Raw genomic sequence first — 14,952 nt, forward strand, 5'->3', positions numbered from 1 at the left:
TTGCTAAATTTTCAGTGTGAACATTTATTTACATCTTGGAAATCAGCAAATGCTACAAATCAGTTCTTGATTGATTATTTTGTTGATTGTCTCAAGAAGTGATGGAAAAAATGTTAATAATGCAGATTGAACTTACAAGTATATTATGTATACTTTTTTTTGGAGAGCTGGCTGTTAAACATTTACCAGCATACCCCTGGAGGAAAGTGCACTAGCAGCTGTGGGGATTAAGAAAATTTTAGCACTTGAACTGAGTCTTGAAAGAAAGCAGTAGGTGTGAGGAAAGAGTGCCATTGAGGCATGGGGGGACAGTCAGGGCAAAGGCGTGGATATAGGAGATGGAATGTCATGTGTGGAACAGTGAGTGAGCCAAAGGAGGTCAATGAGGCTAGCAAAGGGCGTTCAGAGGAAAACTTAAATGATCTGGATATATTTAGTCTAAAGATGAAAAGACTTAGGGAAGAGGGGCATTATATCTATTTTCTAGTATCTGAAGGATTGTCATGTGGACAAGGGATCCCACTTCTGATTAGCTCCAAAGGACAGAATTAGCAGCAGTGGACACAAAGTTGCAAAGGGCACATCTAGTCTTGATATAATCCTTAATATGAGAACTACCCCAAAGTGAAATGAATGGTTTCAGCCCGTAGTGGGTTCCCCTGGACAGAAGCTTTTAAGCAGAATTTCAGTGATCACTTGTTGGGTATGTTGTTGTTAGAATTCTTCCAGCAGGGGTCGGGCTAGATGGCCATTAATGCCCCTTCCAACTTGAAAGCTCTGTAGAATCCCTGAAAGAGTCCCTCAGCGTTTATAGGATGACGCTACAGAAATAATGTGGATTTTTGCATCTGGTTTATGGAAATCTGCCTCAGTATTTCTTTTAATCCTATTATAAATCTTCTCGAGTAGGATAATTGCCACTTTCAACATGCAGAGTTCCTAGTCAGAAATGCTATTTCCTTCATCCAATCTCATCTATCATTTTGTTTGTTCCTCTCTCATGGTCTCCAGAGAGTTATGAGTGCTTGTCCATAGCTTTCTAAGGCCATGGCAGAAACCAGAGATCTGAGTTCCTGCAGAAGCTCTTGGCAGACAAAGCCCATGCCCATGCATGGCCATGTGACTCGAGAGAAGGATTCTTGTGAGTGGATGAGAGATAGCAGTCAGGGCAGGGAGCGAGTAAAAGCAGACTGTAGTTACTACGCAGCATGATCGTTTCCCTACAACATTCCCCTTGACATGCCCTTTGAATGTAAATCTTACTCTTCTGTACTCTGATGTGTCTTTGGAATGCCAAAAATAAATAAATAAACAAAAAACAAAAGTCCAAAAAAGGTCTAAAAGCAGTCTTTTGCTCTCTTTTAAATGTCACTGAAAAGGAGTGGCTCCTCCAACAAGAGTCCATCTTACCTGCCTGCCCTCAAGGAGCATACATATTACTGGGGTCATTCAACATGTACATATACTTGAATCTCTACCAATGCCCACTTCTGTGTTTTATAGTTATATGCTTTGATAAATGTGAGGATCAAAGAGGAAATATTTGTGAAATGCCCAGCACATAGTAGGTGCTATATAACTGCTTATTTCCTTTCCTCTTCTCCTCTCTTCCCTTCAAAGACAAAAATGAAAAATAAATCTCTCCCTGCAATGAAAATGTAGTCTTCATTTTATTAGAGATGATGGTGTTCAAAGTCTTCAAACGATAGTTCCATTGGGGTTGGTGCATTCTCTACTGATACACATTACAACCTGTCTAATCAAATGGTCTTCCTAAGTTGCTGTGACTGAAAAAATTCCTTACCTAGTAATGAGTGTAGGATTGGAGAGGCATTCAGGTGACAGTTAACATTTTAAGGTCCCATATAATGGTATTTCTATATTTTTACCACTAAGCAGATATTAGTGCCTTCTTTTTAGTTCTTCCATGGAGGATCTGAAGGATACTCTTTCTTATTACTTCCATTTGCAAGCAATGAGCCTTATTACTGGTTTTCCATGTAACCAAGAAGATGAGAAAGTAAAGGGTCTTGGCAAGGAGGAACACCCAGATCCAAGGAGTTTCTATATCCATCAATACACAATTTAGGCTTCTCTAAAAAGTCTGAACCCACTTTTCTGTGTACTTCTTGGGGAAAAATATTACCATGAATTTCACATGCAACAAACACAAGAATTTCAATAAACAAGTAACAGATTGTATAGAAAACTGTGAACTTCTCTTATGTACCATTTTAAGGTGTATATTAAATTTAGCATGATAGTAACAAAACTGCCCTGCTTGCGTATTCGCCTTTCTGAATTTCCTTCTGCTGTCTTCTGTGTATTTTTAAATATTTCATCAAAGTTTTTCCCTCCTTCCCTTCCTTCCTTTTTTCCTTCCTTCTTTTCTTTCTTTCTTTCTCTTCTTTGTTTCATTTCTTCTCTCTCTCTCTCTCTCTCGCGTGCATCATTCTCATTACCCATTGACAATTCATCCCTCAGATAGAAGCTCTCCCTTGCAACCCATAAATATAGTTAGGCAAAACAAATGAACACCTGAGCTACATCTGTAAATGTCATTCCTTCTCTCTAGTCTATTGCCCCTCTGCTCAGAGGTAGGTGGTGTGTTTTGTCACCAGTCTTCTGGTGGTTGTGCTTGGTCACTGCATTAATCAGGGTTCTGGAGTGTTCCAAATTGTTTTCCTTTATGTTACCATGATTGTCACGTAAACTGTCCTCCAGGTTCTGATCACTTCACTCTGCATCAGTTCTTACAAGTCTTCACATGTTTCTCTCAGTTTGTTCTTTTCTTCATTTCTTATGGTTCAATAATATTTTATTACATTCCTATGCCATAACATGTTCAGTCCTTTCTCGACTGATGGGCAGTAACTTTGTTTCTAGTTTTTTGTAATATCAAAAAGAACTGCTATAAACATGTGCATGTGGATCATTTTATTCTTCCTTTAAGTACCTATGGGCTCCAAGAGGAAGCAGAATGATTTTAGTGATTTGGGGGGTTGGGGGAGTTTCAAGTTCACCTCTCCACCAACAGTGCGTTCATGTTCCCATCCCACCTGAGCCCTTCAACAATTGTTAGGCATCTTCATCAAAAAATTGGGGGTGGGGCATCTGTGCCAGTCTGATGGAAACCTTTCTTTAAGATTCTTAGTTACTTTTACATGCATTTCTCCTTCATTAGTGAGGATGCCTTATGTCCTAACTAACCTCAATTTTGACTTTGTCCCTTTTGTCCCAATTTCACCCATGCAGATATAGCTGGGAAGCTTGCGGTTGTGAGTAGTTTTCTGCTACAGTATTGATTGATTATATTATAAATATGGGCATGGAATGAGATGAAAAAGGCTTCAGACTGTAGAACAGAACTCTAGATGAGAAGTAGAGTGTCAGGGTAATAATAATTATGATAATTATGTAATAACTAACATTTACATAGTGCTTTAAGGTTAGAAAAGTGCTTTACATTATATTCTCTTTTTTAATCCTCATAACCACCTTGTGAAATAGGAGCTATTATTATTCCCATTTTGCAGATGAAAATACTGAGGCTGAGGGTGGTTATATGGCTTACCCAGAGTAATACAGTAGATAAGTAACCAAAGCAGAATTTGAACTCCTCTTTTCCTTACTCCAAATCCAGCATTCTATGTGCTGTGTTATTTAGCTGAATCAATCCCACCTCATCCATTCCTTTCATACTCTGGCCTCAACCCACCTGTTGAGGTGGATTACTCCCCTTCATACACTTTCCATTCTAACCAAACCGGCCTGTTTGCTATTCCCCAAAGTCAGCATTTATATCCTGCATCTGTGCCTTTATACAGGCTGTCCATCACATCTGGAATGCATTCCTTTCTTACTTCTGCCACTTAGAATCCCTAGCTCCCATCAAGACTCAGCCCATATGCCACCTCCTACCGAAAGCCTTTCTTGATTTCCCCTTAGTCATTAGAGCTCCTCTAATTATCATATATATTTTGTTGTTGTTGTTCAGTCATTTAAATTGTGTCCAACTCTTCAAGACTCCATTTGGGGTTATCTTGGCAAAGAATTGTATATATAAATATATGTCTTATCTATAAATACATATTATATATATATGATATTTATATATATTTATATGTAATGTACAAATATATTTATATATAAATATATTTATAAATATAACAAATATATACATATTTATATATACAATATGTTTATATATGCTATACATATGCACAGACACAGTAGTTATATAGTTATACACACACACAGAGTACTTATCTATTTATACACACGCACAGTACTTTATTTGTTTATATCTTGTATTCTCCTGGTAGAACATAAACTCGTTTGAGAGCAGGGACTATTCTTCATTTTGTTTTGTGTCCCTAAAGTCTGTATATAGTAGGTGCTTAATAAGTGCTCACCAGTTTGGATGTGATATTGAAATGCCTGTTCTTGGACCTTGTTTTTCCCTCTCTGGCAGGTATGTACGGGAGAAGACAAAGACTGGGGTGGACATGCGTGTTGGTGTCCACACGGGCACTGTGCTGGGCGGCGTGTTAGGCCAGAAGCGATGGCAGTATGATGTGTGGTCCACAGACGTCACTGTCGCCAACAAGATGGAAGCTGGTGGCATCCCTGGGTGAGTGACTCCTCAGGGTCAGGGTGGGCAGAGGTGGAAAGGCTGATCCTTTCACAAGGAGGAAGACCTTCTGATCAGGCCAGTCCTGTGTCTGCAGAGTAATGTATCCCCCCTGCCTCCCACTTCTTTCTAGCTGCTGCTCCCCTTTATAAATGAGTATAGAATCATGGACCATTAGAGCTGGATCATTTAATGCAGCCTCAGTAAATTAAGGCCCTGGGAGGGAAGTGACTTGCTCATTAATGAGACATCTTTGGGGTCATCTAGTCCAACCCTCTCATTTTACAAATGAGGAAACAGTGGAGTGACCTGCCCAAGCTCATACAGATAATAAGTGGTGGAGCTGGGTCTTGCCCCTCAGTCCTCTGGCTCCAAATTCTTTGCTTTTTTCTACTGTATCTCACTATGTCATAGGTTAACACTTTAATATCCCCTGAGAGAAGATATTTGTATTTTAATATGGGATCAGGAGTCCATACCAGAGTTGATTGTTAAATTTTAAATGTGAGTATTTACTCTTCAGAAATGGACAAATACTACAAATCAGAGTTTGATTTATTGTTTTGTTGATTGTCTTGACTTAAGAAAGTAATGGAGAAAATGTTAATAATGTAAATTAAAAGTGTCCTGAGTGCATCTCTTTTTTTGGACAGTTGATTGTTAAACATTTACCAGCCCACTGTGGTATGCAACTACTAAAAAGCCTCTAAGAGCCAAAGGAATGAATCTCAAGCAGAAAAATTTTAGGGTCTTTTTTTTTTTTAGAGGGGGAAATGAGTATACTATACTCATCTAAGTTTGACAGTATTTTCCAGCTCCAAATTTGGTGATAAATTTCAGGATTCAAATCAAGTCATTTTTAATGTTTTAGACTAATAGTGTACTTTTATACAGCCTTTTGTGCACATTAACCTGTTTGAGACTCATCCTAAGTATGAAAGATAGGTCATGCAAATATTATTGTCCCCATCTTACAGACAGGAAAACTGAAGCTCAGTGAGGTTATGTGACTGACCCAAGGTCTCACAGCCAATGAGAAACAGAACCAAGACTGGAGCTTTGGTCTCCTGATTCCAAGTCTGGCCCTCTTCCCACTATCCCATCTTGCTGCTCAGAGAACTGAGAATCATAGAATAGATTGAGCTCTAGAGCTGGGAGGAACTTCACAGAGCCTCTAGTCTATTTATTTCTCACTTTACAGATGAGGAAATTGAGGTGCAGGGAAGTTAGGTGACTCCCAGGGTTACATAGGTAGTATCAGAGGTGAGATTTCAACCCAACTCCTTTGACTCCAGAGCCAGTATGGGAGAAGTAAGTCACCTTGGGCCTTCTTGACTTGGCCTGTTTTATTTTAGGCTGCACACCTTGGAGGAGCAGCTGCAGCTTGGGATAGGGGAGGGTGCCAGAAACTTCATTTCATTCATTCATTTGTCTATTTATTCATTTATTTATTTTTTCAGTTTATATTTTTTATTTTCTTTTTCTCAATTACACGTAGAAAAAGTTTTAACATTCATTTTTTTAAAAAAACTAGTTCCAAATTCTTTCTCCCTCCCTGCCCTCCCCACCTTGAGAAGGCAAGGAATTTAATATAGATTATACATGTGAAATAACTCAAGACATATTTCCATATGAGCCATGGTACCAAAGAAAACACAGACAAAAAGAAAGAGAAGTCAAGAAAGTAAAAGTAGTATGCTTTGATCTACATTCAGATTCTACCAGTTCTTCCTCTGGATGTTGATAGCATTTTCCATCATGAGTCCCTTTGTATTAGACTATTGCATTGCTGAGAATGCCTAAGTCATTCACAGTGGATCATTGCACATTATTACTGTTTCTGTGTACAATGTTTTCCTGGTTCTGCTCACTTCACTTTGCATCAGCTCATGTAAGTCTTTCCAGGTTTTTCTGAGAGCATCCTACTCATCATTTCTTATAGCACGATAGCATTCCATCACAATCACATACCACAACTTGTTCAGCCATTACTCAATTGATAGGCATCCTCTCGATTTCCAATTCTTTGCCGCCACAAAAAGAGCTGTTATAAATATTTTTGTACCTATCGGTCCTTTTCCTTTTGATGCCAGAAATTTTAGAATCTGATGCTAGAGCCACTGTAGAAACTCCAGTACTGACTTGCTCCCTCTCACTCTAGACGTGTGCACATCTCACAAAGCACCCTGGACTGCTTGAAGGGTGAGTTTGAAGTGGAGCCAGGTGACGGAGGCAGCCGCTGTGACTACCTAGAAGAAAAAGGCATTGTCACCTACCTCATTTGTTCTCCTAAACCCGTGTCTCCAGATCAGCAGCAGACCCCTAATGGTATTAATGGCACGGTGAGTACCCATCTCCTCCTACTTAACCCCTGAGCCCACCTGGTCACTAGCAGTTCCTCCAACAGAGAGGGAAAGAGGATGGAGACAATCAAAAGATTGCAGCCCACGAGATAAAGCTGTGTATTGTGGTCATTTCTTACCACCTGGAAGTGGTGCATTATGGCAGTCATGAGTAGGTAACACTGTCTTTGAAACTTATGTGTGTTCCTGAAAATTTGAGTGTAAATAATGCACAAGGGGGCTTGTTAATTAAAGAAAAGCTACCATTAATTCTTTTTGTCAAATAGATCATCCTTTTATTAGATAAATCTGTCAATTCCACCCCCTACAAATACATTAAACCTTTAAATTTCTTATACCAGGTTGCTTAAAATGAAATACATATGTCAGGTGGGCCTTGACAGAAATAGAAGGGATAAAATTTGAAAAATCAGAAGTAGAAACTGGTTTGGGAAAATAGTGAGTTTCCATTCTATTCCTTGCTAGAATTGTGATATCCTCACTTCCAATTAGAGCTCAGGACTTTAAATTCAGGATGCATATTTACCCGAGTATGATTTGTAGTTGTAAGAAGGTAAAAATATAGATTTCCAGGGGAGCAGAGACACACAGCTGCCTTTTACAAACAGTCGAAGACAGTTGGAGACCAGGACATGGATTGCCACAAGGTAACTACAGTCTAACTCATTTATGACAGAATCACAGAATGTTGAGGTTGGAAGAGACCTCAGAGGCATCTAGTTCCACCCATACCTGAATAAGAATATCCCCAACTAGTGATCACCTAAGTCTTCCCTTGAAGAATTCTCATGAAGGGGAACCCACCATCTCCCAAAACAGCCCTTTCCACTTTAGGTTAGCTCTAATTGTTGGGGAGTTTTTCCTTATATTGAATTAGGTAGCACAATTGTTATGACTCTGAGATGTGTATGGTGTTGTGAATGAGTGCTTAACCTAGAGTTTGGAAGACCTGGGTTCAAATCCCACCTTAGACACTTATTAGCTGTGTGACCCTAGGGGGCAGTCACTTAATCTATCTGGGTCTTAGTTTCTTTGTCTTTAAAATAAGGGAGTTGGACTCAATGGTTTGTGAGTTTCCATCCAGTTCTGAATCTGTGAACATTATAGTCTTTGGAGAATTGAAAATGAAATTCACTAAGAGGGCAACAGACGGGATAGGGTAGGCATGAGCAGGCTCCAATACCTTACCAACAAGGAATTAGGAAAGAGAAGCATAGTCAAAGTTGTCATCAAAGAAATACCTGAGCACAAAGGAAGATAGGCTGGTAACATGGCAAGAGCCAGGTGATAGACAGCCCATGAACTTCATTGGTATCTTTGCAATATCAAGAGAAGTAAGGAAGACCCACCCAGCATATTGAGTGAACATGACAGAGAACTCAAGGGAGTACATGCACAAGATGGCAGGCAAAGATGGGTTTCAGTCTGCATTGTTAGAGAGAAAACTCATGTTGATAAGATAACAGGCCCACTGGGAAACATATGGATAAGGAGTCAAGCTTTGAAAGGACATGTGATTTGCCCAAGGTCACAACACAAAGCCATCTGTAGAAAGTACCGTATGATTGGTATAGATGATAAGTTGTTCCTTGGAACAGAGGAGGAAAAGAATATTTCTGACTAGAGATGATGGAGAGGCTTCATGGAGAAGCTGCCTATAATTATGGTTATTATTTTGACAGTCAGAAATGGGATGGGGCTTGGGGAAGACATTTCCTATGAAGGGAAGGACCGTGGAGAACTTTCAAAGGCAGCTATATGTAAGATATGTTCGGGGGAATGGCAGGCTAATTTAGGTGTAGAGAAGTGTAGAGAGATAAGACTGGAAAACAATCCATCGACAAGCATTTATTAAGTACCTGCTATGTGCCAGGCACTGTGCTAGGCACTAAGAATATAAATACAAGGAATGACAAGAGCGTTCTTCGATAGATATGAACAGGCAGCTTTCAAAGGAAGCAATCCAGGCTTTCAGTAAGCTTATAAAAAAAAAAGGCCAGAAATCACTAATAATTACAGAAGTGCAAATGAAAACAGTTCTACTTTATGTCTCTCAAATGTCCAAAAAAAAAAAAGGAAAATGGGAAAATGGCACATGTTGGAGATACTACAGGGAAACAGGCAGGTTAATGCACTGATGGTACATCTGTGAATTGTTCCAGCCATTCTGAAATCAGTTTGGAACTCTGTCCCCCAAAGTCGCTAAACTGTACATACCTTAACCCAGAGACATCCCTTCTAGGTCTATGCCCCAAAGGGATCAAAGACAAAAGAAGAGAACCCATATGTACGAAAATGTTTATAGTAGATTTTTTTTAGTAGCAAAAAAGTGGAAGCAAAGGGGGTGCCCTCCAATTGGAGAATGGCTTAACATTTTATGGTATAGAAACATGAGGAAATACTGTTGTGCTATGAGAGAGGATGAAGGGGATGGTTTCAGGAAAACCAGGGAAGCCTTGTGTGAAGTCATGCAAAAAGAAGTGAGCAGAACCAAGAGAACAACATTGTAGAACCAGCTTTGAAGGGCTTAAGAACTCTGATAATACGATTTCAGAGGATCAGTAATGAAGCATACTAGCAGCTTTTTGATAGAGAGGTGACAGACTCCAGTTACAGAATGAGACATACATTTACAGACACAACATGGGGATTTGTTTAACTAGACTATGTATATTTGTTGCAAAGGTTTTGTTTTTCTCTTTTCTCAATTGGGGGAAGGGGAAGGAGAGTGTTGTCCATGAAAACAAATCCCAAAATTTGAAATGGCTTTTCTAAAGAAGTTTAAGGGGGTATGGCTCCCTCTCATTCAGGCTCTGGAAGGTTTATTATGTAGGGTTTAGACGATGGTGCCTGCACATGAACCACGCATACACAGTTAAGCAAAGTTGCCAAAAGGGCAACTTGAAAGCAAGGTAGATTGAGATGAATATGAGTAACTGTAAACATCCAATAAAATTTGGACAAAAACACCAGGGAACCCAAAACACTAATTTGAGTGGACTCATCACAAATCCTGGGTGTGGTAACCCAAAACAAGAATGCTTTAGGTGGATAATGGGACTTGGGGGAAACCAAACCCCCTGGTAGTCATCTCCAGCATTCCTAGAGAGTTATTGGGGTCAGGGAACATTCTGGGTGTAGACAATCTTTAATCACATAGAGTTGGATTTAAACAGCATAGTAATTTCCCCAAGCAATATAATAAATCATTTTCCCTACAAGATCAGGAAGAGAGATCTAAGAATAGAATTGACAAAGAAAAAGAAAAGCAAGAAAAAGGTTATTAAGAAATTTTTTTAATGTACAGAAGAGAACAGAAAGCAAGACATAAGGAATCGTAGAAAAAGAAAAAAAGTTTTGAAAGCAATATGTTAAGTTCATCATATACTTAAAAAGAAAAGCAAGGTACACATAATAGAGATTCACAGTTCATGTACAACCCCATTTTTCTGTTCTTTTGTGTATATGGAAGTGCTTCTTTCCTTTGTTAGGTTCAGAATGTTTAAAATGACTTAAAAAACCCAAATACAAAGAATGAAGCAACTTCTGCTCTCAAGGAGCTCACCTCCTAATGAGACAAACCATATCTAAGTGTATGCAGTATAAACGTAAAGAGAATAAATGTGAATTAATACAAAATAGTTAAATACAAGTAAGTTTGGGAAGGAAGGCCCTAGCAGTTGGGAGAACCAGGAAATGTTTCCCATAGAAGGAGGTGTTTGAACTGCATCTTGAAGGAAGATGGGGAGGAGAAAGGAGGGCAGTCCAGGTGTGGGGCACGGTCAGTACAAATGCACCGAGATGGGAGATGGAGTCATTCATATGTGGGTGGTAGTCAAGGATCTGTGAATGATATTGTCAAGAGCAAGCATATGGAAAGAGATGGACTAGAGATGTTGATCAAGAACTCTTTTAAAAAATATTTTAAGTTTCTGGTTTGGGAGACAGAACAAGGAAATTTTTGACCCAGGGTTACTGTGGGATAATCCACTTCCCATCATTTCCCACCCAAGTCAAGGAAGTGACTAAAGTCAGGCTAATAGTGATAACTCATTTCCATGGAGCTTTAAAGTTTTCAAAGTGCTCTCCTCAACAATCCCATGAATTAGGTGGCATAGGTGTTATTATTCCTGTTTTGTGGGGTTTCAGAGAAGTCATGTGATTTGTTCAAGGTCACACAGCCGGGAAGTATCTTAGCCAAGGTTGAACCAGGCACCCCAATTCCTGGTCCAGTGCTCTTGCGCTACAACACGCAGCCTGCCGGGGGCCCCTCACTGCCATTCTTTCCTGTTGCCAGGCCACAAAGATCGGGCTCCCACCCTCGAAGCCCAGCTCCCCTATCCTGATCAACACCAAGGAGCCCACGGAGCCCAAGGAGCCTAATGGAAGCGTCACTGCCACCTCCCCGACTCCCGAGGAGACCGAGGATCTGGACACCCAGGTGGGCAGCAGAGTGTCTCACTCTAGGCAGGTGTCTCCCGTCCCAGCGTGGGCAAGTATCCAGAAAAGGACATTAACCCCGTCATGGGGGGTAAGGCTAGGGAGGGAGTCACAGAGACTCCCAGAACTTCAGAGCTGGGAGGGAGCTCGGCAGAGACCCCCCACTACGGCCCACCCGACAAGGGCTCATCCGTCCTCTGCTTGGAGACCTCAAGAGAAGAAAAGCCTCCTTCCTCCCAAGAGTGCCCGTTCCCTAGCTTTGTTGTTCAGTCCCACTCTCCATGACCCCATTTGGGGTTGTCTTGGCAAAAATCCTGGAGTGGTTTGCCATTTCGTCCTCCAGCTCATTTTACAGATGAGGAAACTGAGGCAAATAGGGTTAAGTGACTTGCCCAGGGTCACACGGCTAGTAAGTGTCTGAGGCTGGATCTGAACTCAGGAAGATGAGTCTTGGTGACTCCAGGCCCAGTGCTCTGTGCACTCTGGCGTCACCTTGCTGCCTGATTCCACAGCTGGACAACTCTAAATGATAGGAAGTTTTTCCTTACACCAAGCCAGAATTTGCAATGCCTTTGCAAATTCCCCCTTTTGTTCCTAGTTCCTTCATCTGGAGCCAGATAGAACAAGTCAAAGCCCTCCTCCTCACAACCGCTCCCCAAGTTCATGTCTTGCTCTCAGCGCTCTCTTCTCCAGTCCAAACAATCCCTGCTCCTGCAGATTATCTTCAGATGGCCTGAACCTGGCTGCCGCCTTCTGGACACTCTCCTGCTTATCCATGGCCTTGCTCAAATGTGGTGCCCACGACTGAAGGCATCCTCCTGATGGGGGGCAGAGGACAGAGGGATTATCACTTTCTCATTCCTAGAATCTATGCCTCTCGAAGTAGCCAACAATCACATTGGCTTTTTTGGCTGCCGTGTTATTCTGCTGACAAGCTTGCATTCCACTAAAACTCTCAGATCTTTTTCAGGCAAATGCTTCCTCTACCTTATTCTTGAGATGTAACTTTTTGAATCCCAGAAGTATCTTACAGCAGTAAGAGTACCTAACTTGAAATCAGAATTTCCAAATTGGATATAACTCATACACAAGCTCATTCCCTCTGCCATACCTGACAAATGATCATCCAGTCTTTGCCAAAGACCTTCAGTGAGGGGCAGTGACCTCCCAAGGCAGCTCGAGTCCCCTTAGACAGCACTAATTGTAAAAAGACCTGGGTTCTAGTCCTGACCCTGCCACGAGTTAGCATTTTGATTTGGGGCAAATCACAACTTTTCTGGGCCCACTTCCTCATTTGTTAAATGAAAGAGGATTAGATTTAGATGGGGGAATCTGGGAAGATCCAAGCCATTATTTACTGGAATGCACATTCTGGTGGTGACACTGACAGAATAAAGTAGAGTGATTTTATCCATCATGGGTCATTGTTCCACGTGTCACCTTATAACACATGCTTTAACTTACTTGGCACTAGGGGATTTGTTTTGCTTGACTATACATATTTGTTAGAAGAATTTAGTTAGGGAAAGAAAGTAGATTTTTGTTAATTTTTAAAAATTATATATATGTATTAATATGTGTATATATATACATGTTTATACTGTGGGTATATACTGTATATATATGTGGGTATATGTACAGATATATGTATATTTGTATATATGCATGCATATGTATATATGCGTGCATATATGTGTATTTGTATATGTGAGGATATACTTATATATGTATGTGTGTACATATGTGTATGTGTTTGGACAGGTGCATATATGTGTGGATATATACTTACATATGTATGTTCAGGTATATATGTATTATGGATATATTATGTTTGTGTGTGTATGCATATGAATGTGGATATATTTGCATATATATGTGGAAGTATACACACATATGTATGGATATATGTACATATATGTGTATATATGTATATAGATAGTGTGGATATATATGTTCAAGTACACACACACATATACACCTATACACATATATATTTTATTTAATTTAAATTTTTTTAAATGAACAAAAATCTACTTTCTTTCCCTCCTACTTCCCTCCATGAGGGATGGGGAGCACAAAACTAAACTCTTCTAACAAATATGCATGGTCAAACAAAACAAATCCGCTAATGCCACGTGTATTGAAGCCTGTATTATGAGGGGACCCATGGAACAATGACTGTTTTTAGGCCCATGATGGATGAAATCACCCCATTTTCCCACATGTATTTACACACACACACACATACACACATGCCCCTGGCATTATCTAGTATCAAGGCTGAAGATTTGCCACCGATGTCCGGGTGCAGGAGTTGGATTATAGGTTCATAGAACCCGAATTTAGAGCTGGAAAAGACCTAAAAGGTCATCTGACCCAACACTCTCCTTCCTCTCTCCCCTTTTTGAGGTAGTTCATTTAGATTTTGAAAATAAATTACTATCGATATCTTTTGTTTTTATTTTATCATTCTTTCCTAATCTATCTCTCCCTGTCCTCCCAAGGCATCCTTGGGAGATGCCCAGAGAGCCATCCTTATAACAAAGGACAAAAAGGAGGAAAAATAGTTTTGCTGAACTAACCAACACGTTTTTTAAAAAGTCTGACACTTTATACAGTGTCCTTTCCTGAAACCCTTCTATGTTTGCAAGAAACTGAAGGAGGTAATGGGAAGCTGAGTAAGTCACAAGATGACAGAGCTGAGACCTGAACCCAAGTCTCCCAAAGGCCAGGCTAGTGCTCTTGCCTCTCTGCTGTCTCACAAGATATGGTAAAGATAAATGTGAAGGAGGAAGTAAAGAATGCTTCGTGGTGGTCATTCTTATTTTATAGAAAGACTCCCAAGTGGTGTAGCAGTAGAGGTAGTTGATATTATGAGAGAAAACAAAGAAACCCTACAAACCTCCCCAGTCACCTAGGTTTGCAACCCTGGTGTCATCCTCAACTCCTTACTGAACTCATCCCACATGTGGCCAGTGTGTCCTTTCTTAAAAATTTTAAACTTTAATTTTCATCTCCAAGTTATTTCATTCTCTCTACCCCCTCTCCTACACATTGAGAAGGCAAGAAATACGATACCCATTACACACATGAAGTCAAGCAAAACATTTCCATATTAGCCATGTTGGGGGGGGGGGGGCAAGAAAAAATAAAGAGAAAAAAAGTATACTTCAATCTGTACTTTGAATTCATCCGTTCTCTCTCTCTGAGAGTTGATAGCGTTTTCCATCATCAGTCCTTTGGAATTGTTGTGGATCATTGTATTGATCAGAGTCTTTCACTGTTGATCATCATTATAATATTGCTGTAATTGTGTTTAGTATTCTCCTGGTTCTGCTCACTTCACTTTGTATCAGTTTGTCTAAGTCTTCCAGGTTTTTCTGAAACCATCCTGCTTGTCATTTTTTATAGCACAATAGTATTCCATCACAATCATATGCCATAATTTGTTCAGCCATTCTCCAATTGATAGGCTTTCCCTTAATTTCTAATTCCTTGCTACCACAAAAAGAGCTG

At 40.1% G+C, this 14,952-nt stretch overlaps 1 protein-coding gene across 3 annotated transcripts in view; it reads left to right on the forward strand.

Annotated features, from left to right (window-relative positions):
- ADCY3 (adenylate cyclase 3) overlaps positions 1-14,952 on the forward strand; it is a 121,097-nt gene that overhangs the window by 79,263 nt on the left and 26,882 nt on the right. For all 3 annotated transcript variants that reach the window (XM_027850465.1, XM_027850467.1, XM_027850466.1), the window contains exons 7-9: positions 4,475-4,633; positions 6,795-6,975; positions 11,294-11,437. In XM_027850465.1, the coding sequence (XP_027706266.1) occupies positions 4,475-4,633; positions 6,795-6,975; positions 11,294-11,437 (484 nt within the window). The remainder of the gene's footprint in view (positions 1-4,474; positions 4,634-6,794; positions 6,976-11,293; positions 11,438-14,952) is intronic.

Source organism: Vombatus ursinus, unplaced genomic scaffold, assembly GCF_900497805.2.
Source record: "Vombatus ursinus unplaced genomic scaffold, bare-nosed wombat genome assembly UNPS02009062.1, whole genome shotgun sequence".
NCBI lineage: Eukaryota > Metazoa > Chordata > Mammalia > Diprotodontia > Vombatidae > Vombatus > Vombatus ursinus.